We start from the raw sequence: 25,537 nt of genomic DNA, 5'->3' as shown, positions 1-25,537 counted from the left end.
TTCTAACAAACTAAACCAGATTTGCTAAGTGACCAGAAGTGATTCATTTAATAACTACGGCAAAAAGGTAATAAAATTGGGCACAAGTCACTTAATAACTGCCTTGTTTAGTAACAGACGCTATGATCCTAAATCAATATTTTTCTTCTTAATTTCTGAAATCTGCTTCTTTTACAGTCCAACTTGCTGCTGGGAAAGGTATGATCCTCCTTCCTAACCCCACCACCCAGGCCTGTTTTCCTCATAGTGATTGTGAAGGCAAAATGCCAACCAATTCCTTGGGTTCTTTTCCAATCAGCATTGTCTATGCTGCACCAGCAAATACAGAGCTTGAAGCAGTTATAGATGATTTATGTGATCCCATTAGACAACCTTATTTTCAAACTGAACACACTTTTCTTGGTCTCTGTTACAGGAAATCATGTCCGGGCTTGTAGAAATGTATTTGTCAGTATCTTTTCACCTCCTTAGATCGAGCCAGCAATAATACATCTATAACTTAGTGTTTATTTACAAACTAAAATGTGGAGGAGCTGAAGGGGCCGTAGTTGTCACATGCAACAAATGCTTGCATGACAACAACATGAATGTCATGTTGACATGAAGGTTGATAAATCAATTGTTTACAGCTTAAGCAATCTACAATAACTTTAACATACCCTATTAAATCCCGCATGGAGAAGTGGGAGAACAGAAGCTTCTTCCTGACCAGCAGATCTGCAGAAATACAAAATATATTATCGGTCAATAAGAATCAATGTATGTGGTTGCTAAGAGATGACACCAATTTGATGGCACTGAATCAATCAATCATTCAAGAGAGTGAAAAATCCTTTTGTGGTTGTATTTTGTGTTTTTTTTTGGGGGGGGGGAGGTTAAGATTTCTATTGACTATAGAAGGAATGGCAGAACTGTAGTAACTTCACCAGAGAGAGCAAGACTAAAAGGCTTAGTTTTTCTTTCCTTGACTGTTTTAAAAATCAAAATAGGTGTGTCAGACTTTTAGGTTGTTTTTTTAAAAAAAATAAAAGTCACATGAAAAACCATACATTTGCTGTCAAATTTTGCAAAGATCATTCTGAAAAGCTCTTGAGGCCACAGGGAAAAAAAATGGAGACAAGGAGAGGCACCCTCTCTTACTGCCAAAGAAATATTCAAGTTGCATTTACAAATGACAACACGTGATGGATATGTTTATTGTTGTTCTTTCAGCTTCAGCTTCCCAACTATTATGAATTGTCTAGAATTTGGTCTTTTGTATGTGTTGCTGAGATGCATAGAAAAATCCAACAAAGCTGTAGTTTGTATGGTGTTTGATGGTAAAAGATTTGAACTCGTCTCTTGGAACCACTGTCAGAAACTTTGCTGCAGAGAGGGCTTGAGCGTTGTTTGCTTTGATCTCAAGTCTCCTTCCAGGAGCAATCATACAACATCCTAATAGTTTAGATCAGTGTTTCTCAACCTTGGTAACTTGAAGATGTCCGGACTTCAACTCCCAGAATTCCCCAGCCAGCGAATGCTGGCTGGGGAATTCTGGGAGTTGAAGTCCGGACATCTTCAAGTTGCCAAGGTTGAGAAACACTGGTTTAGATAGATATAGAATAACAGAATTGGAAGAGATCTTGAAGGTCTTCTAGTGCAACCCCCTGCTTAGGCAGGAAACCCTACACCACTTCAGACAAATGGATATCCAACATCTTCTTAAAAACTTCCAGTGTTGGAGCATTCACAACTTCTGGAGGCAAGGTGTTCCATTGATTAATTGTACTAATTGTCAGGAAATTTCTCCTCAGTTCTAAGTTACATCTCTTCTTGATTAATTTCCACCCGTTGCTTCCTGTCCTACCCTCAGGTGCTTTGGAAAATAGTTTCTGAATGTGATTTCAACCATGCAATGATTTATGTGTCAAAAAAAATCTTCTGATGGTGCTGATCATTTTCTAGGCCACAAAAAAATTGAATTTCAGCAACATGTTGAGAATGGCAGTCCAGAACAAAGCTAGTTTTTATTATATTTAAATTTAATTAAAATAAAATGTAATTACATTTGAGAGCTACATAGTTTTCCTTCTGTCTCATTAACCATTACAATAGTTGGTGGTCTTCAGCGGACACCACAGACTTTAAAGAGTTGTATGCAGCTGTGGGGCCTCAGCTTATCCTCTTGACATACACTAAGATGTTCATGAGAAACTTCTACTTATTTACTGAATAACCATACCCATTAAAATATATATAAAATAAGCATGAGTTCCTGAAATACTCACGTTTGTAAGGTAACAGCTATTATCACAGTATGTTCAGCAGGTTTTGTAGCACGAATTGACCTGGAATGAAGAAAGTTCAGGCCATATTTGATTAAACAATTTTATTAACAAAAATTTACCAATCACATATTAAGATGGCTTGCATCTCTTTCTCTCTCTCTGTGTGTGTGCAAATCAGGTGTTATTTTACCTGTCTCATTGTTCTATTTTATGAAAGGGCAAAGCTAGGTAGCTAAAAAAAACCCAAGATGAAACAATAGGTTTTCTGTAAATTGAAACAAATTCTTGGGAAGCAAGATTGGATCACATAGAACCAATATACTGAAAGCATATCTGCAATTATGAAGGCTGGTAAGAAGAGCGTTCTTATCAAACGTAGATTTTGAATTCTAAACAAATGATATTGGCTAAAACACTTCCTTTAGAAGGATATTGTCTCAAAAGTCATCTGAAACATTATATGGACCATATGCATGGTGGTCAGCAGTCAGAGAAGGTATATGGGTTGTTCAAAGCCTAACATAGCAGTTTTGGCTTCTACAAAGCTGGCAAGAATAAGGTTCTATCACAGCCCATACTGACTGATTATTCATTTATTCCGCTGAGCTTATAATAACAAAACAGTGACTTTTTTGTCACAAGATCCTGAATATGGGACCATGTGTCCTTTCCCGAGAAAAGCAATATCAGCCTCATGTTCATCATTCTACTGCTGTACCCTGATTTTTTACACATGTACTTAATGCCAAAGATACAAGTTTTAGGTACACAGTGGTAAAGCAAAATATCTATTGTCTATTTTGCAGTATATGAAGTGGAAGAACAAATTACATGTTTGTGTATACATCAGGACCTAGCCTATAAATTAGAATCTGGAAAAGTCTTCATTTATGTTTCTGTACAGCTGACTGTTGCCATTTCTTCCACCAAAAATCAGACTCCAAGAGCATTATTCCTAGGCAGATTTGACATATTACATTCAGCTGTTAGACATGGCAAGATCCACTGTTTTGAATCTTTTTGCTACTATGGTTTCTCATGCAACAGGCCCTGTCTTATTATTTTGCAGTTTTTACAGAGATTTATGAGCCATATTAAACATACCCCTTCTAAAAGACTTTTTCTGGCATAGATGATGAAATATAGATCTCATTCCTCCTATCCCACTGTCAGATCAATATTACATATTTCACAGACAAATTTTGTTTAGCAGTCATGAAAATACACTCTTGGATTTGCCATAGCATAGTAGAATAACTACGAATTTTTTGAAACTACTCAGATTACTAATGATGCTACTACTGGTCCAGGGTCCAGATATAAAAACTTGCACAGATCAAATGAATCCCTTTGTCTTTTATCAACAGTTTAGTGCAATTTTTCTCTCTCCATAAGTGAATTATTTCTGATTTTGATTTTACTTTAAATGAATTATTTTTACTTTAAGTGAATTATTTTTGGTTTTGATTTTACTTTTGAGTTTAATTTTCTATGTTATTTTTATTGTATTTCCATATGTTTCAACCAACCAGCCAGCAATCATCAATAGAATGTACTTCTACTGTTTTTACAGGAATTGTATTTCATAAATGCCTTCATGGATGGACTTTGGAGGATCTGATCATTGACTGTATTGCTATGTAAGTAACTATCTGCAATATAGATGCATCTGACCCAACCACCATCACTTAAAATGGCCAGAGCAACTCAGTTTAGTTATCATGATCTTCACTTTCTCAGCAAGGCTCCTGATCTTATTTTTGGTTTATGGAAAGCCATCTCCCAGGCATGTCTTTTATTCGACTTTATGCCTGTCACTGGAAGACAGAACAAGGAAGAAATACCATGGTTCCACAGGATTCTGACATGTGAAACATTTTCCTGGGACCTCCATAGACAGGGAAGTTGCCATGACTCCATGATCAAAGCCCTGCTGCTTTTTCATATATGTTGCACATGTGACACATGTAAAAAGGGCACAGCTATCACCTTGCCTTTTTAACCTATTTCTCCTAAATGCCCCATGGATAAATCCTTCTCCTTAAAATCTAACTTTTTTTATATTCAGAGATTTCACACACTGATTTCATATAGAAGAACATCTCATTGCATGACAGCCCACTCAATTGTCCAGAAACAGTTTCGCCACTGAAGTTAGGAAGTGAATATAGAAATTGCATAATAGTATTTTCCTATACTGCCAGGGTCATATGAAATACAAGAACAAGTAATTACCTACAGATGGCTTCTGCATCAAAGTGTCTGGAGTTTCGATAATCTATAACAATTATTTCATGATATTTATCAAGAAAGCTTTCAAGTGCTGATTCTGGTGTCCGAGCAATATTACACCTATACCCAGCTTTATTACAAGCCCACCAGAATCCATCACTCTGTTTGTCTTCTTTGGCAAAGATTAACAATACCTATAAAATACAGAAGAGATTTTAAAATTACTATGCATTTAAAACAATAATTTTGGTCTATGACGATAAAATAAAATAACAATTAAACTAACTTCATTCACTGTATAATTGACTCAGTAATGTTTAGCATTCATTTTTTTTAAAGTATCCTCAGAGCCCCCCATGGATGAATTCACTTTTCAAAAGCAAGAAGTAAACAACAATGTTTTAAATGTGTGTACATATTTGAATGTTATTTTTACTTTTAAAGACATAAGCTTTATATTGTTAAAGGGACATGCATGGGCTTGTGAATGTGTGTATAAAGTTTCTATTTTCAACTATGTTTCACTTCTAATGATGTCATCATTGGTCCAGAAGATAATGATGCCACTACCTCCACTTTTCAGTTCAGTGAATAAGATACATCTTGTCTGTCTGTCCGTCTGTCCATCCGTCCATCCATCCATCCGTCCATCCAATTATCTAATGACCCAAACTGTTGGGGGCAATATGCTGACTCTGTAAATCTTAGAGAGGGCTATAAAGCACTGTAAAGCAGCATATAAGTCGAAGTGTTATTATTATTGCTGTCTCCGTCTCCGTCTCCACCCACTCTATCTATCTATCTGTCTGTCTGTCTGTCTGTCTGTCTGTCTGTATCTATCTATCTATCTATCTATCTATCTATCTATCTATCTATCTATCTATCTATCTATCTATCTATCTGACTTTCTTCAACTTCCAGGAGATATTCCCCTTTAAAGATCTTTAAAGGATTTTATTTGATTCAAAGAAGCTCCCTAGAAAATGTGTTTTTTTGGAGGGGGGAGGACTGTAGCACTTAATGTTTATCGAGCCAAGGTGGCGCAGTGGTTAAATGCAGCACTGCAGGCTACTGCTAGATCAGCAGGTCAGCGGTTCAAATCTCACCGGCTCAGGGTTGACTCAGCCTTCCATCCTTCCGAGGTGGGTAAAATGAGGACCCAGATTGTTGGGGGCAATATGCTGACTCTCTGTAAACCGCTTAGAGAGGCCTGAAAGGCCTATGAAGTGGTATATAAGTCCACTGCTATTGCTATAAGTCCACTGCTATTGCTATTGCTATTTATTGGTAAAGTAAGACAGACAGGTTTTTTATTGCCAAGTAAGACAAGTACTACCTGAATAGGATCTTGTGTCAGTCTCATAGGTCCAATTTCTGTTTCAGTAGTTGAAGCCTGCTAAAAAAGAAAAAGCAGCATGTAAGTCTTTGTTTTGTCCCATTGTGAATCAATATTAATGGCATTTCATTACAATGAGTAAACTAATGCATAAAAATAATTTATTGTATGATAATTTTCTCTACAGTCCTGATTTCAAACAAAGCACAATCATATACATGTTTGTGTTTTAAGCCAGAAGAACGACCCTTCTGTCTGTACTGAATTATTCTTTCCTATTTGTGCAGACTTCAGAATTCTGGACTTTCTTGCTAGGGAGCATAGCTATCAGTCTAGAGAAATTTATCAACAGCTTATTTATTTAGAGTTCTAAAACAGGAACTCTTCCTGTTATTCTTAGGACAACTCAGTCAAAATCACATTTTGCTCTTGAAACAAATCAAATTAACTATTCTTCTGGCAGGAAAAGATTATGGAAATGATTGGGGCTTGTGATTTCATAATTATATTCTGTCAGAACAGTCTTGCTTATTGTTCTATTCACACAATTTAAACATCCAGTACAACACCTGAAATGTAGCCTAACAGACCCTTTCTCTAGATAGAAGACTAGGTTTCAGTGTTCAAAGTTCCTGTAAGACATGAAGCATATTTTTTTTAACTTTAAATGCTCCTTGAAGCAAATTAATGTTTAAAGTCACGTTCCATAACCATATGCTAAAATCATACCTGGAATAAATACAACTGAATTGAGCAGAACCTATTCAAGAAAGAATGTGTGTTTCAGACATCAACTGCAGACCAACACAAGTGGGTCTTCTTTGGGCTTCTGAAGTTTCACTCAAGTTTATAAATTTCTTGTGGACTAATCTTGTCTTTATATTTATCATTTTACTTAGGATTGTGCAAAGAGTTCAAATTAGGTGCTTTGGTGCAATAGCAATAGCAGTTAGCAGTTAGACTTATATACCGCTTCATAGGGCTTTCAGCCCTCTCTAAGCAGTTTACAGAGTCAGCATATTGCCCCCAACAACAATCTGGGTCCTCATTTTACCCACCTCGGAAGGATGGAAGGCTGAGTCAACCCTGAGCCGGTGAGATTTGAACAGCCGAACTGCAGAACTGCAGTCAGCTGAAGTAGCCTGCAGTGCTGCATTTAACCACTGCGCCACCTCGGCTCTTTTCTAAACACAGCACTTCTCTTAAATGATTAAAGGAGCCGCATCCTTTGGGAACTTCATACAGCTGCTTCCAAAGCTTCTTCCAATTATTTGCACATGTGTGTATTAAGAGCGGACGATGAAGTGAGATTATTAGGCACGGACATGCTTGCATTCAGGAACAGTTATATGAGCTTTAGATGAGCTTGCCCTCCCACAGACATCATACCTGATAAATTCTTTATTGCCAAGTCATGAAGAACTGCCTGAAGAAGACCGTTGCTAAACTATCCAGGAGCCGAATGATATTTAATTATTCGAAGAGAGGTTTTTATTTCCTCTCACAGGTTTTGTAAAGCATCTTTCAACAGCCCTAATTTTAGTTAGCTTACTTATTTATTTTAGAAATTTCTATTCCATTGTTAGATTCTGTATAGTTCTCAAAAATGACCAACAGAATAACCACCATCAATAAAAGCCATGGTAAACATTATAAAATCTCTACAAACAATGCAACTAATCCACAGCCCAAATCCTGATGATCCCATTACTTGACAAATACTTGACAGAACATAATTGTTTTTTCCATCCTCTTAAAATAGTGTCTACCCTTTGGGGCAGGGGGACCCCTTCACTGTAGAGATAGAGATTATATAAAGGTTACATAGAGGCTGTGAGCAGCACACTGCTGCACCTCAGTAACTGTTTACCTCAAATGTCTATGAGCTCACCTAATTAGCACCACCAGGCAGTACCAGGAACCATCAAGATATGTGAGACTCTACCCTGGCTAGGATGTTTTTAGAGATTGACAAGAAGAATACGCCAATAACGATGCTGTTGCCATATACTCTTTGCTGCTTGTGAAAAGCTGTATAAAAAGCAATAAACTCTGCGAAGGCAGACAGACATTTTGGATACTCTACTATGGCTGGTTTCTGAATCCATCACTTCGCAGCTAAAGGAGAAACAATTGAGAGGATTTATCATTAGTACTACCCCTCTTAGGGAAGGAGCCCCAAGCTTTCCCTCTATTGACATCATACCAGATAAGATTCTTTATTGCCAGGTAATGAAGAACTGCCTGAAAAAGACAGTTACTTAAGTATCCAGGAATCAAACCATACAGAACTTCACAGATTAACCAGAAGTTTGAATTGCAATCAGAAACTTCAATGAAATATTTTAATGAAAAGAAGGACTAGGAGTGACATGATAGCCTGCCACAAAGAAAAGGGGGGGACCTATTCTTCATAGCACCTGAAGGCAGGACTAGAAGGAATGGATGGAAACTAATCAAGGAGAGAATCAACCTAGAACTAAGGAAAAAATTCTTGACAATTAGAATAATTCATCAGTGGAATAACTTGCTCCCAGAAGCTGTGGGTGCTCCACAGAAAGATTGGACAACCATTTGTCTGAAATGGTAGGGTTTCTTGCTTGAGCAGGAACTGGAAAACCTCCAAGGTCCTTTCCAACTCTGTTATTCGGTTAAACGTACTAGAAACTGGTGCAACATCTACAAAAGCATTGTAATGTGACTGTAGCAGTGTCACTGGCCAAGAACTGAATGGATCCAATACTGGACCAACTTTAGTTTCCAAGTGGTCTTCATGACAACCCCAAGTAAAATACCGCAATAGGCAATGCCCTATAATAAGGGCATGAGTCATTGTTCAAATGATCCACTCTTTCAGCATGAATCTAGTTCACCCAAACTATTTTGTTTTCCAAAAAAGTAAAATGAAATGAAATTTTAGCGAAGAGAATTTGAAAAAATGCTTTTGAGAATTATAACTGGCTTTATATGGTTATACAATTCCACTTTTATTGGAATAAATATTCCGTTGTTTGGAACACTTCCAAAAACAGCTTCCCAGAAAAACACATCAAGAAATAATGCTCAACATGAATCCTATGTTTTCCTGATCTATAATCTGCCTCATTGATGCTTCTTTAGTGGTATCCAACATAACCTAAATTGTTTATTCTAACATTAATAGGCTGTTCAATTAGCCCAACTCAAACTCTCTTACTGAGTTCCACCATAAACACAATTCAGAATGTTTGTACATTTCATTAACACTGTCAGTAATATGTACTCTAGCTAAGTATTTACATTAACTGCAGCTCAGGAAAACTGTGGCTACACTGAACAAGAGAGTGCTACAAAGCTGTCATCATGCCAATTTCATGATAAATTTTTGCGCAACTTAAATTAGTATTATTGTAAGATTCCTGTGCCAGTTTTTTCCTTTAAAGACAGAAGTTTGAGATTCAACACAAGTACTCCAAATAGCTATTCTCAACATGGTTTAAAGGTAGGCATTTTAAATGCAACCATATAATTTTTATTATTGCAGAATGGAATGTGATGATGGGAATGGCATTCAAGCATATCAACATGGAAAAGGCTATAGTTAAACAGACTTTCCGCCCCATAATAATGTGTACTGTATAAAGCATCTCAGAAATTCTCCTTCTTGAGATACTGTCATCTCTCTATAATAGAATATGATTCCTATAAACAAGAAATAAAATTAGGAGATATAAGCATGCCAATTAAGTACTCTGTCTTTTTTTTAAGGACGCATTTTAATATCTAGTTCCAACTACTATCTCAGGGTGGGGGTTCTTTTATGCCTTTGAGTCAGTGTTGACATCTGGTGACTGCAGTTTTCTTGGCAAAGTTTTTTTTATGTGTTTGCTGTTGTCTCATTCTTAGGAGTGAGTGAAAGTGTCTGGCCCAAGGTTATCCAATTGGCTTTGTGCCTAAGAAGGGAGTAGAACTCCATGTCACCAGGTTTCTGGCTTAACGCCTTAATCACTGCCCCAATCTGGTTCTCTACTATTTCATATAGAACTACCAGCTCTGGGGAAGTAAAAATCTGGATGGCAAAAAAAAGAAGCAGCAGCTCCTAATTCTTGCATGGCAGTTAGTGATTCCTTTGATTTCCACCACCCAAATCTGGTAGCCCCAGCTGAGTTAAACTGTAAAGAAGCATTGATTTGTTTCTTAGATTTGTACTCTGATCTATTTTTTTGTTTTTTTCCACATACCTCAGAATAACAAAAAAAGCATCAATGTATTGTGATGAAAGCATCATCTCTTGCACATGTTTCTACAATGCCATCACACCTATATAAGTATACAACTTGTATTGTAAGGCCATGATAGTTGATTTGTCATCTACCTCATCCTGCCCACCCCTACAAACAACCATGGCAGGCTACATGTTACATGAGCACAAAGTTCCACAAGGCAAATTCACTCCTCCCGGGCATCCTAGAAAGATTCTGCCCATCACCTCGTATTGATTCAATAGAAATCTAACCTCAGAATAAGGCATTTCTGAATTTTTAATTTAGGTATCCAATGATCTGTTCCTAAGGTATACAGTAGCTCAACAGTATCATGACATCCCTTACTCTCCGAGCGTATGCATCAATCCATGCTACTGATTCATCAATTCCTGCTAAAGAATTTAGAACAAAGAAATGTGAACGCACTTAAAAGCTAATGACACATGGTGAATAACAAGCTTTTTTCATTTTTCATAACTGATTAAGAGTTTTGATGTCTTTTCTGTGCAGAGACTTCAAAATATCACATAAATAGCTTCTTATGACTGGCAGAATAATTTCCAGAACAATAGTTCTTACTGATTTGTTGGAAGCTCTATGTATTTTTCTCCAAGACTACAATTTTCTGGACACTAGAACTACTCCACTTTTGTACAGTACCAGGGAAAATAGACATCGTGCTCTAATGTAATTGCGGCATTGAATAGTGTTGCATGACTTGTCACGAGTACATAGCCTATATTATTCGTGACAGAACTAGTAATGAGATTCACCAATATTTCTCCTTCATTGCCATGCCATTGTGCAAACTTCTAAGAGCCAAACTAGATGTGACAGTGGGTGCTGTATAATGCACAGATGACATACCAGTTTTAATAATCAAAGAGGTATGTGGGTAAAGAGCAGCTTTACTTCATCACTGACAACCACAAGGCCATTCTCCAAAGTTGAGGGCAATGGGGGTGTTAAAGACATTTCTATATTTGCTGCCTGAAGAAGCTCTTTTTATTCTGCTTAATGGCTGTCAGGGCTACCCTGATAGGAACAAAAAGACTTTGAATGACGTCAGCAAGAGTTAAAAGCTCAGTTAACCTCTGGGGTACTGAGGTATCATTTCAGCTGATGGATTCTGGGACCACGTACTGCATGCCTGCAGAATATTTATCCTTGAGCTCTGTATTCTATTTTTGGCGCTAACATCATGCTCTCCTGGGGGACTCCTCTTTGGAGGGAGAAGAAAAGCAGAGAATTCAGCCCAAGATACATCTGCAGACCTACAACTTTCATGAAATAAGTGCTTGAATTATTCAAAAAGAACTGCTTCATACCCATTCCTGCACACTGAATTCATAGTTTTTCCAAGGCTCTGAATGGTTTTAGTATGTGCTATTGATCTAGACTGGCAATTAGACTGAATTAGCATAAGATAACTTCCAGTGATCCTAGCCACACATTATAATCTTCACATTACTAAAATGAAACCAGTCCACAGAATAGTTTCACTACAATGTGTTTTTATATAAGAGCTTTTGGCTGATTGCTTGATTATTAAAACAGCCTAGGGCTTTTTTGGGTGGGGAGGGAGGGAGGGAGGGAGGGAGGAGAATACAGCTGAGAAGGAGCAACACATATGTCCCAGCATTTAATGAACATTTCATTTTATTTTTCTTGCTATTATTTAAAAAAAACACAATATGTTACCCCATTTCTTTATGCTGAAGCCTCTGTCCACATTTTCAAAGCATCCTTAGAAACAGAGAATACTGGCAAAATATCATCAGCAATTTAAGCCAAAACCAGAGCTCTTTCTGTAACAGAGTTTTAATGGAACTAATGTGCTTTTTTTTATATACATGGAATGAAATGACAGAAAAAAATAACATGATAGGACTGCAGTATTCAACTAAAACAAGATCTATAACAAACTAGAAATGCATTATTATAGTAATCCCTAGACTTATGGAGAAATATGTTACTAATGTGACTGAATTTGTATTTTTTACCATGTTAGTAACACTTAGACTTACTACATACAGCTTCACAGGGCTTTACAACCCTCTCGAAGTGGTTTACAGAGTCAGCATATTGCCCTCAAAATCCAGGTTCCCATTTTACCAACCTCTGAAGGAGGCTCTGAAGGAGGCTGAGTCAACCTTGAATAGCTCAGAATCGAATTCCTGGGGTGAACTAGCCTGCAGTACTGCATTTTAACCAATGCACCACCATGGCTCTATAGGGCAGTGGTAGTCAACCTGGTCCCTACCGCCCACTAGTGGGCGTTCCAGCTTTCATGATGGGCGGTAGGGGTTTGCTGTAACTCTGCTTTATAAATTTTATAAAGTAAAGTTACTTCCCTACTTTATCAATCATCATTACTGTGGAACCAGTGGGCGGTTAGAAAATTTTACTACTAACAGAGATACAAAAGTGGGCAGTAGGTATAAAAAGGTTAACTACCTCTGCCATAGGGACTAAAAACACTTATTTTGAACACAATTTGTATATTTCCTTGGGTAAAACACTAGGCCATTAGGAACAAATACTATCATCTCCTATTAAAGAAGAAAATCATTACTGATTTATATATTATATATTTTATAATATACAGTAAATGCATGCAAATCCAAAGTTGGAAATATTAAACTTACTGTTGAACTCATTGATTATTTCATCTGACCTAGCTGATTTGATCCTTTTAATTTTATTGCCTAAACCTGATTATCTTACTAAAGATAAACACAACTGTATCCTTGAGTAGAGTGCAGCTCCTGGTGAGCATAGGGAGACAACTGGGTCGTTTTCCTGGCAATCTGCCAGGCCTGGAAGCCATCTTTTGCATTGGCCCTTCCAGCCTGCCATATTCAATACTGTGGGAAAATGGGAGGGGGGATTATATGGAGTATGGGAGATATATAATCAAAATAACATTCCTTTTGCAGAGAGTCAAGGACATCTTGCCCTGCACCTGGAGGGGGAAGACTGGGAGGCATCTACAATTAGGACAGTGCCTGATTGGGCCATGTAATGGACACATGAGTGCTAAGCAGGGACTTGGATTTCTCTTGGGTGGGGAAAACATGGAAGCTTTGGGTTTTACCAGATGTGCCAATATAACATCTCTAATAAAATGGAACTTTGAGTAAATTGAGGCTTCAGAGTTTTCTTTGATTGGGGGTATTACTTTGAACCCTGACATTAACATTATAGAAGCACTTTGCCTTTCCTTTTGGGGACAGCAGGTTTTTAAAAATTGTTTCCCAAATCTAATACAAGAAATTCCCTGATGGTCTGCTACTTAAGTACTGTACTAAATCTATCCAACATTTCTTATCTTTTGTAATAAATAGGCAGGAAAGGATCAAGAAAACCACAGTGGGAATAGGGGTGTAAGAAAGAGATATTCTACGCCAACTGGTCTGTTCTAAAAAGAAAAATAATGTTGACTGAACGTCATTGATCTTTTATCTATTTGAGTTGCTCTTTAAGCTTTATTGTCTCTGGGATTTGTTTTATGTCCCTTCTCAGTTTTTTATATACCTTCTTTGGATCATCTTACAGCAGAGATCCTCTAATGTAGGAACAGATCAGCTCCCCTTGTTAGGAATATAATCTAACAGTTGAGTTGGCAATATATAAATCATGTAGCAATGCTGTACCTGTTTCTTTAAATCATACTGTAAAATGTGATTGGTTGCTGTTTTCCTCAATTAGCCATAAGAGGGAGCCAGAATGACTGTTAGCTCTCTGTTAGATGCTGGGCTGATCTGATCTGAATGTTTTGGAAGCTGGCTGTTAGAAAGTGCCGTGAGCTATTGTAAGTTTTGCAACTGCTAGCAAACTTTGAGTACCAGACTGTTTGTATGATACTGGACTATGTTATTTGGATTATCTCTTAACTGAAAGACATTGATGACTAACTGTCTTATCCGTGTATGACTTGGACTCTTTGATGAACTCTGATACCTCTGATCTATTTCCACAAAAGTAAAAGCCTATTTAAACTGCAGTGTCTCTGTATGCTGGTTTGTATGTTCTCCAACACAACTCTCACAACGCTTTGCTGACCGTAGTCGCTCTCCCAACAGAGAACTTACCTAACACCCCTGCCCAGAGTCTGCCTTTTAAAGTTTTCTATTGGAGATTTTTTTTAAGCTGCTGAGCTCAGCCCTACTTGCTGTATTGTCCAGATTCAGATATGGCTGGATAGCTGCTGAGACAGTTATTTTACTGCTCTAGCAAAATATCCATCCCATCTGGGAATTTGAGAGATTACAAGTCCAATTTTCCCCCCCTCTGTTGAGTATTTCTGCAGAAAGCAAATTTCCCTTTATTTTCAATCAGAAACTTCAGTTATGTGCTAATGAAATAAAGAAGTATCTATGGAATTTTACTTCATTAATCGTTGCTGACTTTAGGGGGCAGTCCTAATCTCCATTTCGAGGCCATTCAGCCAGTGTCAGGAGAGCTTTCCATGGTCCTGTGACCAGCATGACATCACCAAGTCCTGTTACCTTCCCACCGAGGTGGTTCCTATTTATCTACTCACATTTGCATGCTTTCTAACTGCTAGGTTGGCAGGAGTTGGGGCGAGGATAGGAGCTCTGTTGCATGGCACAAGCTGGCAATCTCAAACCTGGACTGCTGGCTTTCCATATGACGAGCCCAGTGTTTTAATCGCTGAGAATTGTGCCACCTATTAGTGAAATAAGAGAGAGTTTAAAATGTTTTTTTTTTCTTCCATTCAGTTGTGTCTGATTCTTGGACACTATCTGGATGAGTCCCTGTAGTTTTCTTGTCAAGGTTCGTCAGAAGTGATTTGCCATTGCCTGCTTTCTAGGACTGAGAAAAAGTGACTGGCAGAAGATTATCTAGCTGGTTTTAAACCCAGGAAGAAAAAACTAGAACTCATGGTCTTCCTGTTTTCAGCCTGATGCCTTCACTACTACATCAAACTGGCTCTCTTAAAATGCTTTAGTTTGCTTAATTTATAGTCTATTGATATTTATTTATTCTATTTCTATAGCCATACAACTCAACCAGATGACTCTGGGCGGTGTACAATTCTAAAATTATAAAACAATTACAGTTAAGAACATTAAACAGTAACAACATCTAGAAAATAAATAAATACAAAGAGCAGCTATGATGATTAATCAACTAATAGTAAAGTCAGATAATGGGCCCCTTAACACATTTTGAGCCCTAGGTCTGGGTAAATAGCCAAGTTTTTAAAGCCTTATGAAATATAATAAACAGATATAATCTGTATTTCACTCAAAGACCTCGAATAATTATTAGTTTGTTACTATTACTTGTCTCAGTAGTGCATTTTCCATTAATTTGTATTAATATCAGAATTTTATTCCTACAACTCTAATATCCGTATTTTAGACATGATATCAGAATATGATAAAATGAGCAGTTTACACGATAGCACATGCATTAGGAAAGAAATATGGAAACTTATTTTTTCTGTAGTACAAGTATAATCATTAGCTGAGCATTATGTGGAATAAATTTAAATATGTGTAGTAGAATGTGTTAGCAATGTAACCTTTCAGCTATTTTTTTCATTATTGCATGATAATTCTGTGCAATAATTGTAATCCTTTATTAGAGCCAAGGCATCTGAAATCATTTAGTAAAATTATAGTTTTAAAGGGTTTAGAAATCTATATCTATGATTTTCCCATATTATAAAGGAGCAAAGAATCTTTCTGGGCTACAGCGAAAAATGGATTTTAATCAGGGGTGGACTGCTACGGGTTTGCCTGAGTTCAGGAGAACCCATAGCTAACATTATGGCCTGTTCAGAGAACCTCCAAATCCCACCCCTGGCTGGCCACACCCACCACTCCCCTCCCCTCCCAGGAATCTCCATGTGGCTCTTTTTGGATGCGAGGTAAGTGCAGGGCCCACGGGGGGCTCTGGGAGGAGAAAAATGGGCCTCCCAGAAGTTCCAGAAGGCTGGAGGGCCTCCAGAGCCCAGGGGAGGCAGTTTTCACACTCCCAGAGGCTCAAGGAAAACCTCTAGAGTCTGGGGAAGGTGAACCCCCCCCACCCATGCAGGAGGCCAACTAGGCCACGCCTACCATGGCCTCACCCACCCAACAACTGGACAGATAACTCATTGCTGAAACTTTTGAAGCTCACCCCTGATTTTACTATGCCACGTTAGAGAAGAAAACGAAGCTGATAGAGACTTGAGATCTCTTGTGAACACAGACTGAAAGAACTTGGGATATTTGGTTTGGAGAAAAGAAGATTAGGAGGAAAGCTGTATCCAGATATATAAATGGAATCTCCATGGAAGATGGGCACGAGCTATGTTCCAGACCAGAGAAACTAAAACAGAAGTAAAAGTATGAGCTGCAGGTATCTAAATTCCAGTGAATAGCAATAGCAATAGCAGTAGACTTATATACCGCTTCATAGGGCTTTCAGCCCTCTCTAAGCGGTTTTACAGAGAGTCAGCATATTGCCCCCAACAATCCGGGTCCTCATTTTACCCACCTCGGAAGGATGGAAGGCTGAGTCAACCCTGAGCCGGTGAGATTTGAACCACTGAACTGCTGATCTAGCAGTAGCCTGCAGTGCTGCATTTAACCACTGCGCCACCTCGGCTCTTCTACAGTGAAATGTAATAACCTAATGATAAGATCTGTACAGCAGTGGAATAGTCTGCTTCAAGATATTGTGGGTTCTTCATTTATGTAGGTTTTTAGGACACCCTAAGGTAGCCATCTATTGTGAATAGCTTAATTCTTGGGGGGGGGGTGTTGCACATTGATTCGATGACTCCTGTGATCCCTCCATTCTCCACTTCTTTCATTTTATAATTTGGAAGGAAGAGAGAGAATAATCATCAGTCCTTACCTTAGTCTGAATATACACGAGAATATAGAAGAAGAGTTGGAAGGGACCTTAGAGGTCTTCTACTCCATCCCCTTGCTCAAGTAGGAGACCCTATTCCATTCCAGACAAATGGATGTCCAATCTCTTTTTGAAAATCTCCATAATGGAGCACCCACAACCGCTGGAGACAAACCATTCCACTGATTAATTGTTCTCTCTCAGAAAATTTCTCCTTAGTTCTAAACTGGATCTCTCCTTGATAATCTGGATTCCTAAATGAATAATCAAATAATTTACCTTGAACTACATGCAACATTATTTGATTCCACAACCACACATTTTTCCTGTATATTCCTTACATCTCTCTCTCTCATTAATAGCTAAAATGTATATTTTGTTCTCATTAGAAATGGAACTATTCTGCTCTTCATACTTTCTAAACCAAACTCTATAGCTATTTTGGAGCCATAACCAGGATACAATTGTCCTTTTCATAGAGTTTTTCTTCAAAATACTTCTAGAATTTAGATTTGTGAGTACGTTAAGCCTGTTAGAGTCAAAAGAAGCAAAAGTTGTATTCTAGAGAATAGACGGAAACAAAAGTTGTATTCTAGTATAGCAGCAGAGAAACAGAGTACAGTAAGTATAGTAGTCCAAATTATTATCATTGCATTGGATATTTTCCAAGGAGATTTCAAACTCCTTTAGTATAAAACTACTAATTATAGAAATTGAACAAATAAATACATAAATAAATATGATCCAAGAGTTGTTCTTGCATTCTGGCTTCTTGTGACCTGTTTTACTGATGTAAGGTAACAGGTAGTTCTTAAAATCTCTTGTCCAGAGTTTCCCATTTCCCTAGATGCATCCCCTTTTCACATTATTCATGATACAACTAACATGCCAAAGAGAAGAAGCTGGGACTGCAACTCCCTTTGGTCATGCTGTAAGAAAAAAAAGGAGAAAAAAGAACAAACACACCCACACAAGGACACACATCTACATGCCTGTAGCAAACTTGAAGTTTGATTTAAGGAAACATTTTCTCCTCCCTTCTCTTTGGGATGGGTATTTAAATGTATATCATCTATATGTTTATTTCCAAAGGTAAAGCAGTAATGTGTTTGTCTCATTGTTTGACCAGGTGGCCAAATAATAATTCCAGAGAAAGGTAACCTAGAAACTTTCTCTGTTACAGCCTTCCCATCTCAAGTTGGTATATTTGAGATCTACTGAATTACTATGTCCATTTTCCCAAGTTAGCAACACCAATGGAACGGTAGTCCAACCCATGGAAGAGGCAACAATTTATGGATGGATTTCATACCATTCATTTATTTGTATCCCACTTTTATTAGTTTTACAAGTAATTCAAGGTGACATACAGATCCAACACATCTTCCTCCTCCTATTTTCCCCACAAGAACCCTGTGAGCTGAGTTGGGCTAAAAAGAAGTGACTGGCCCAAGGTCACCCAGTTGACTTTCATGGTTAACTGGGAACTAGCTAAAATATTTGTATAAAATAAAATAAATAAATAAAATAAATAAAATAAATAAAATAAATAAAATAAATAAAATAAATAAAATAAATAAAATAAATAAATAAAATAAAAAAATAATAAAAATAATAAATAAAATAAATAAAATAAATAAAATAAATAAATAAAATAAATAAAATAAATAAAATAAATAAATAAAATAAATAAAATAAATAACATAAATAAATAAAATAAATAAAAGTAAAGTAAAGTAAAGTAAAGTAAAAGCAAAGAAAAGTAAAAATAAAGTAAAATAAAGTAAAATAAAATAAAATAGTTCAATAGATCATGAGAAACCTAAACACAGGAAACCACAAAGAATACTCCAGGCAGCAAAGGAGAAACACAAAGCTGTAAACTGTACTCTCTCTTTATTTATTCAAACTATATGCTGGATTGAAAAATGATGAATGAAGTTTAAAATTGTGGGATGAAATATCAATAACAAAGGTTGGATTCTGGAGACTCACAATAGAAAAAGTATTGGTCCTTTTGTGAATGGCACAGTGAAATAAACACTATAAAAAAGAAAGCTAAAGTCACAGTACATTATTGCTTACAATTGGCTCACTACAGTAGCAACAGCAAAACTGCTATCCAAGGACAAACAGGTGAATTTCCATTTGTCAATGAAACTGTTGAATAGTTCAAGGCTACAGAATCTCAATAATTCCTTATTGGAGAATTCCAATATAATTCCTTCTTTTGGAGAACAATGTAGTGGCATTGTCCAATGTAGGATAACTTTGTCCTGAAAACTTGCCTTTAGTGAAAGGACAGTGCACACCAAGCACATTATTATTGCACACAAAAAATTAGCTCTTCCAAAAACCTCTTTAATATAATTATGGAGACAAAGTTCCTGATACCCAGTATTAAGTAATCCAGCCTAAATTTGCAAGGAAGATGACCTATTTGCTTGCTCTTCTGAAGTGGTTTCAAAAAATGGTCACATCATTCTAATGAACATGAGTGCAATGTGTAATTTTAATTTTATAACAAATCTCGGACCTGAATTTCAAATACTCCATTGCTCATTTTGAATTGTTATAATGCACTGAGCCAGCATATTTAGACTGCTGAATGTTTAATGTACTTTTTCTTCTCCTTTCAGCTGTCATTTGCAAAGTATCATTTTGAGCTCTCTTCAATATTAAAAAGAAAAAAAATAACCTTTGTCTGCAGAGTATTAACCAAACTTAGAAATCCTTTAAGAAATTTCTTTTGCTATATCAAATTATCTTATTTTATCTGCGATGTTATTATAGAAGAGGGTACATTAGCATAAAATGGCATGTTCTTCCTAGCTCATCTTAGATTATAATAAAACGGGGCTAATTTTCAGACTGCTCTTTGCCCAACTTTATTGTTATATAAATAACTTTAATATAAGAACAGAAGAGGGAGAATTATACCCCTTTCTCCTCAAGAAAAGTACATTCCTAATTTAAGTTATATAACTAATGGCTGAATATATTCACAATGAAAATAACTGACAGCTCTGAAATTCTACTAGAAGTCTTATTTATGGAAATTTCACAGAAAGTCTTCTGCATTATCTTGAAAGCAAAATGGGCTGTGCAAAGCAGTGATTGGTATTCTGCAGTATCCCAAATCTCCTCTCTTTTTTGAGGATTCCAGAGTTTTGTCTGAGACTATTGCTTGAAATCAGTGATATGACCTCCCCACAGGTGATTCTCCAAAATTTGAGGAAGGGAGCACAATAAAGATACCTAAAACAAGTACATTTGGCTTCATTGCCTCATCTACTGTTGCCCTCTTATTATTTTTTTAAGTTTTTTATTTTTTATTCTCTTACATACAATCAGTGACGTGCGGTGAGCTTTATGGCTGGTGAGGCAGCAATTTTTTTAGACTTGTGGACTTCAACTCCCAGAATTCCACAGCCAGGCATGCTCAGTTCCGATTTAAAGCGACAACATTTCCCCCCCTTGCAAAATAAGTTTTCCTTCATTCTTTTTCTTCTCCCTCCCCCTCCTTCCTCCCTCTCTCCCTCTCTCAAACAGACACACGCACACAGAGAAGTTGGATCCCTCTCTCACTCACTCACTCTCAAACAAACACAAACACAGAAGTTGGATTGGATATATTCTCCAATGGCTTGAAAGCAGCTCCTTTGCCATAACCCCCCACCCATTCCCCTGCGATCGGAGCCTTTGATTGCAGGTGAAGCCACGTTGCCTTTTCAAACTTGTAATCAGTGAAGCTGGGCTTATATGCTTTTATCCAGCTCTGTGTGTGTGTGTGTGTGTGTGTGTGTGTGTGTGTGTGTGTGTGTTTGAAAAGGCAACGTGGTTCTGCATGCAATCAAACTTTTTGAATTCCTCCCCCCTCCCCACACACCCATCTTTTCCAGCTGTTTCAGAGAGGATTTCAACTCTGCTTTTGCCTGCCCTCATGAAAAGAAAAAAAATGTAAAAAGAGAAAGGCCAGAGCTCTGAGTCAGACTGAGCTAGTTGCTCCCAGAGAACTCTAAAAAGCCTCTAAAAATGTCCTCTACAGGAGGCGAGAGAACACATGCCTCCTTTGCATAAGGAATGTTTTGCCTTTTAACCCTTGCTTAACTCTGCTCAAGTGATCATAAAGCTAGAGTAAAGGAGGCCCGTAGTTCTCTCGCCTCCCACTGCAGTTAAGCACTAAGCAGAGTAATCCACTGTGACTCTGTCAGCAACTACCTTAGCCTTTTTCCTTTTAATTATTCTTTTCTTTTCCTCATGACACTGGTGAGGCCCCGCCTCCCCTGCCTCCCCTGCCTGCACATCCCTGCATACAATTATAGGTATACATTCTTATAGTTATTCTTCTTTACATCTGTCATTCTTATACATTTATTATTCCATGTAAAAGATTATAATATATAGTTTGGGTTGCTTTATTTACCATCCCATCTGCCTGTTTTAGCACCATCTTATGGTGGTGCACCAACCTCCTCTCCTTCCACTTCTTATTCCCTTACCTCTCTCCTACTCCTACTCTTCCCCTTCCCCTTCCTACCCTCTCTCCTTCTTTCTCTCCCTTCCACCCTCCTCTCCTTACCTCTTTCTTTCTTCCTTCTTCCTGTCGTCCTCTCGTCCACTCTCCCTTTCTTTTGTTGTTATAGGTGACTCTTTCAAATCTCAATTTATGTTTTCTTATGTTTCCGCAAACCCAAATATAGTTTAATATCATTTCTTCTTCCCTTCCCTTCGCTAATCTATGATTTTTTTCTCTTTATATCTCACTCTTGAATATATACTTGTATATTTAGTATTTTCTTTTCTGTTTTCCCCCCTCTTCCCCCGCTTTCCCATTTAATAGTGTATTGTCTGGGTTCTGTATCTTCCCCTTACTTCCTTTTCTAGATTCCTTTCTCTAGCCAGTCATAAAATCTTTCCCATGTCTTGAAGTACACAGTTCCTCTTTATCCTTTATTTTAAAAGTCAACCTGTTCATCATTGCACAGTCTAATATTTTTTTTTATTATCTCTTCATCTGTTGGTAACTTATTTGATTTTCAACTTTGGGCAAATAAAATTCTCGCTGCTATAGTAACATGTATATTGTATAATCAAATAAGTATCCTCTCTCTTATGTTTCTCTGGGAAAATACCCAATAAAAATTCTCTGGTCTGTTGCCCTCTTATTCTGTGGTACTCTTAACCATAAAAAGTTTATCAAATAACCCAGTGAAACTGGCTAGTAGAATCCCATCAATTTTTGAGGGTTATGCACCTATTTAGCCTAACACAAATGTGTCCTGTCTATAAAAGATGGATTTATATTAAACTATAGTTAAACAGTAATAATAAATCACTACCACATACCTGTGTTAGCTAAGGCTGCTGGCATAACTCTATGATTGACAGATCTGTATCCAGATAGTACCATATTTCAATATAACTGTGCAATTGACTTGAAGGAACCTCACAGAAGACAGATGGCATTTTACTTGCAAATGTAAACCAGGAGATTACTGGTTCTTTACAAAGTGACCCATCTTTAAATATAGACAGAGGTGAGAAAAACATAAAATATGAAGGGGAGGTGTTTGCATTGTTGTTACTCTTTTAAAAGAGCTGTAATACTCTCTTTAAACTTTTGCAGAATGTAGTAGTTGAGGAAAAAACTTAAAAATTATGTCAAAAGAATATAGCAAGTTGCAAATTGACATTTTTATTTTGCAAAGCATTTGAATTTGCATCCATCTAATCAATGGTTTTATGCTTAGTTGAACTATAATGGAATATTTGTGCTCATATTTATAGTAGAATACAGGAAATTGTTCCAATGATGGGTAATATGCTTTTGTCTGCTTAGTTGTACAGTGGGAAAATAAGCAAATAATTTTGTGCATCAGGTTGCAACATTTTTAGATTTGGATTGTTTCCAGTTATCATTTATATAGTGAGTATATTTACCATTTATATAGCAAGTATATTTATTAGCCATATATTAAAACTTCATCCTTGCCAAGATATTTATTCATCTATACATATTAGGGATCATTCTTTCTTCTGAAAGAATAGATGTTGTTTACCATACAAAAAGAAAAGAGATTATGTAAACAAATAAATCATACAAATCAACAACATATTCATAAAACCACAAATAAACGTTTAAGCAAACCTAAGAGTAAATTAATTGAAATAAGCCAAATCCAGAGCATAAATGCAACTTGACTATTATTACATTGCATGTATATTAATAATAACAGCTGCGAGCTAAAAGCTAAAATAATATATATGGTGTATATAATATATCTATCTATCTTGTGAAAAATAAATAAATGGGACCAACCTTCTCTTGCCAGGGAGATAATTCTATAGGGAATCAGTACAAAGAAATTACAAATAGGCAACTTTTTAATATCTGAGAATTATAATCTATGAGCTCTCCCAATCAGGAGCTGATCTTAGCCTGAGCCTTAATCCTTTACCACCTTAGCTTGCTTTTACTAAGCAGTCTTGGGCTGACCTCATAGAAATTATATTTGATGCTTATAATCTCAATTCTTGCACATTGGGATTAATGTTTATAAGAATAAACAATATAGTAAGTCTGTTCAGAAAATGTACCAAAATACTGAAGAAAAGGAGTTCTGAGCTGTTCATCCCTATATTCATTTTTTTATTTGCTCCATTTGTACGTCCATGGATCAGGTACAGATGGTCCTTAATTTACAACCATTTGTTGAGTGACTGTTTGAAGTTATGACGGCATTGAAAAAAAAGTGACTCATAAGTGATCCTTTTATAACTGTTGCAGCACCCCTATTGTCACTTATTCAAAATTCAGATGTTTGAATGTTTGAATGTTTATTTTATTTATGTTTGGCAACCGGCATGTATTTATGACAATTGCAGTGTCCTATTCATGTGATCACCATTCCCAAACAACATGTCATTCCTGATCAGCTTCTGACAAGCAAAATCATTGGGAGAAGCTGGATTTGCTTAATGACTGCATGATTCACTTAACAGCAGCATGATTTGCTTAACAATCATGGCAAAAAAGGTAAAATAAGATACAACTCACATAACAACCACCTTACTTAGGAACAGACTCTGGTCCTAATTGTGGTTGTAAGGCAAAGACTAACTGTAATTGATTTCAATCCTCCATATATCTTTTAAGAACCACCTATTGCAGGGGTAGTCAACCTTTTTACACTTACCGCTCACTTTTGTATCTCTGTTAGTAGTGAAATTTTCTAACCGCCCACTGGTTCCACAGTAATGGTGATTGATAAAGTAGGGAAGTAACTTTACTTTATAAAATTTATAAAGCGGAGTTACAGCAAATCCCTACCGCCCACCATGAAAGCTGGAACGCCCACTAGTGGGCGGTAGGGACCAGGTTGACTACCACTGATCTATTGAATGCAAATACATCATGCTCAGGGTTGTGTTCCGGCCATCACTACTGCCGGTTCGCTTGTGGGCATGCCACGCACATGCTCGATACGTGCGTACCTGCAGTGCAATAAAAATGGCTCTGTGCATGTGCAGAAGCAAAAAACAAGATGGTGGCGCCTATGGCACCTCCCGGAGAACTAGTTCGGGGACGTGGCAGGCCTGGGTCGCTGCCTGTTCCAGCAACCCAGGATGCCAAACCACTACTGGTTTGGCTGAACCGGTCCGAACCAGTAGGAAACCATCATCGATCATGCTGGCTTTCTAAGATCCATGGTGGCGCAGTGGTTAGAATGCAGTATTGCAGGATAATTGTGCTGATTGTCAGCAGTTCAATTCTCACCAGGACCCAGATTGTTGGGGGCATAATGCTGACTCTGTAAATAACAGTGTATGCAGTGTATGTCTAAGTTCTATTGCTATTGCTATTTTGTTAGCCTCTTCTTTCCTTTCTTTCAGTTCCACTTCAATGTCCAATATGTATTCTAAAATATTTTTATGACAATGCAATGGTTAGAAATTCCAAAGAGGCATATAAGTGACTCCTGCCCTTATTTCTTAAAATTCCACCAAAGAGTTCCAAGAAATGAACAAGTTATCCACATGTAAACATCAGAATAGAAGAAAGATAGGCTTAGAGTCAATAACTATTTCAGGTAAATTACATCAGGAAGCAGGGGCCTTAGGTCAAGTTCTATATTCTAACCAAGAAAAGAGCAAACAAGTCCAGATATTTTGAATTTGACTCCAGTTGGTGACAGCCAACAGGGCTAAGAGCACAAGATTCCCAAACTCTTCTGTGATCTCTGTAGCAATCCTGTCAAATACTGTTTAAGTATTCTTTGAACACTTGCTACTCACATCTGACAGTTTTCCAAGAACACTGAATGTGCTGCCTGGAGGAATTATATAAATATTATCCTTCATCCCTGCACCAATTTAAATGAATTTATGTATTCTCTATTGTTGTTAAGAAAATTAATGGACATGTCGACATTGGCATCAAAAATTGACCTCCCTCTCTCGAGGGAGATTTTACTTACTTCGTGCTTTCATAAGGTGGTTCTGTTTTAACTCATATTCCACCATAGCATATGTATATTTAGATAAAGATGCATTTGGGATGCATTCTGGTAGATAAAGCACAT

The 25,537-nt window shown here is 37.1% G+C and overlaps 1 protein-coding gene across 8 annotated transcripts in view; it reads right to left on the bottom strand.

The window, feature by feature from the left end:
• PDE8B (phosphodiesterase 8B) overlaps window positions 1-25,537 on the bottom strand; it is a 55,306-nt gene that overhangs the window by 28,331 nt on the left and 1,438 nt on the right. For 5 of the 8 annotated variants that reach the window (XM_032213365.1, XM_032213370.1, XM_032213368.1 and 2 more), the window contains exons 2-5: window positions 5,836-5,895; window positions 4,503-4,693; window positions 2,268-2,327; window positions 660-717 (exon numbers count right to left, since the gene is read on the bottom strand). In XM_032213365.1, the coding sequence (XP_032069256.1) occupies window positions 660-717; window positions 2,268-2,327; window positions 4,503-4,693; window positions 5,836-5,895 (369 nt within the window). The remainder of the gene's footprint in view (window positions 1-659; window positions 718-2,267; window positions 2,328-4,502; window positions 4,694-5,835; window positions 5,896-25,537) is intronic. The other 3 variants (XM_032213366.1, XM_032213372.1, XM_032213367.1) reach the window with 2 other exon arrangements.

This window comes from Thamnophis elegans, chromosome 3, assembly GCF_009769535.1.
Source record: "Thamnophis elegans isolate rThaEle1 chromosome 3, rThaEle1.pri, whole genome shotgun sequence".
Classification (NCBI taxonomy): Eukaryota; Metazoa; Chordata; class Lepidosauria; order Squamata; family Colubridae; genus Thamnophis; species Thamnophis elegans.
This window is presented reverse-complemented; position numbering and strand designations above follow the sequence as displayed.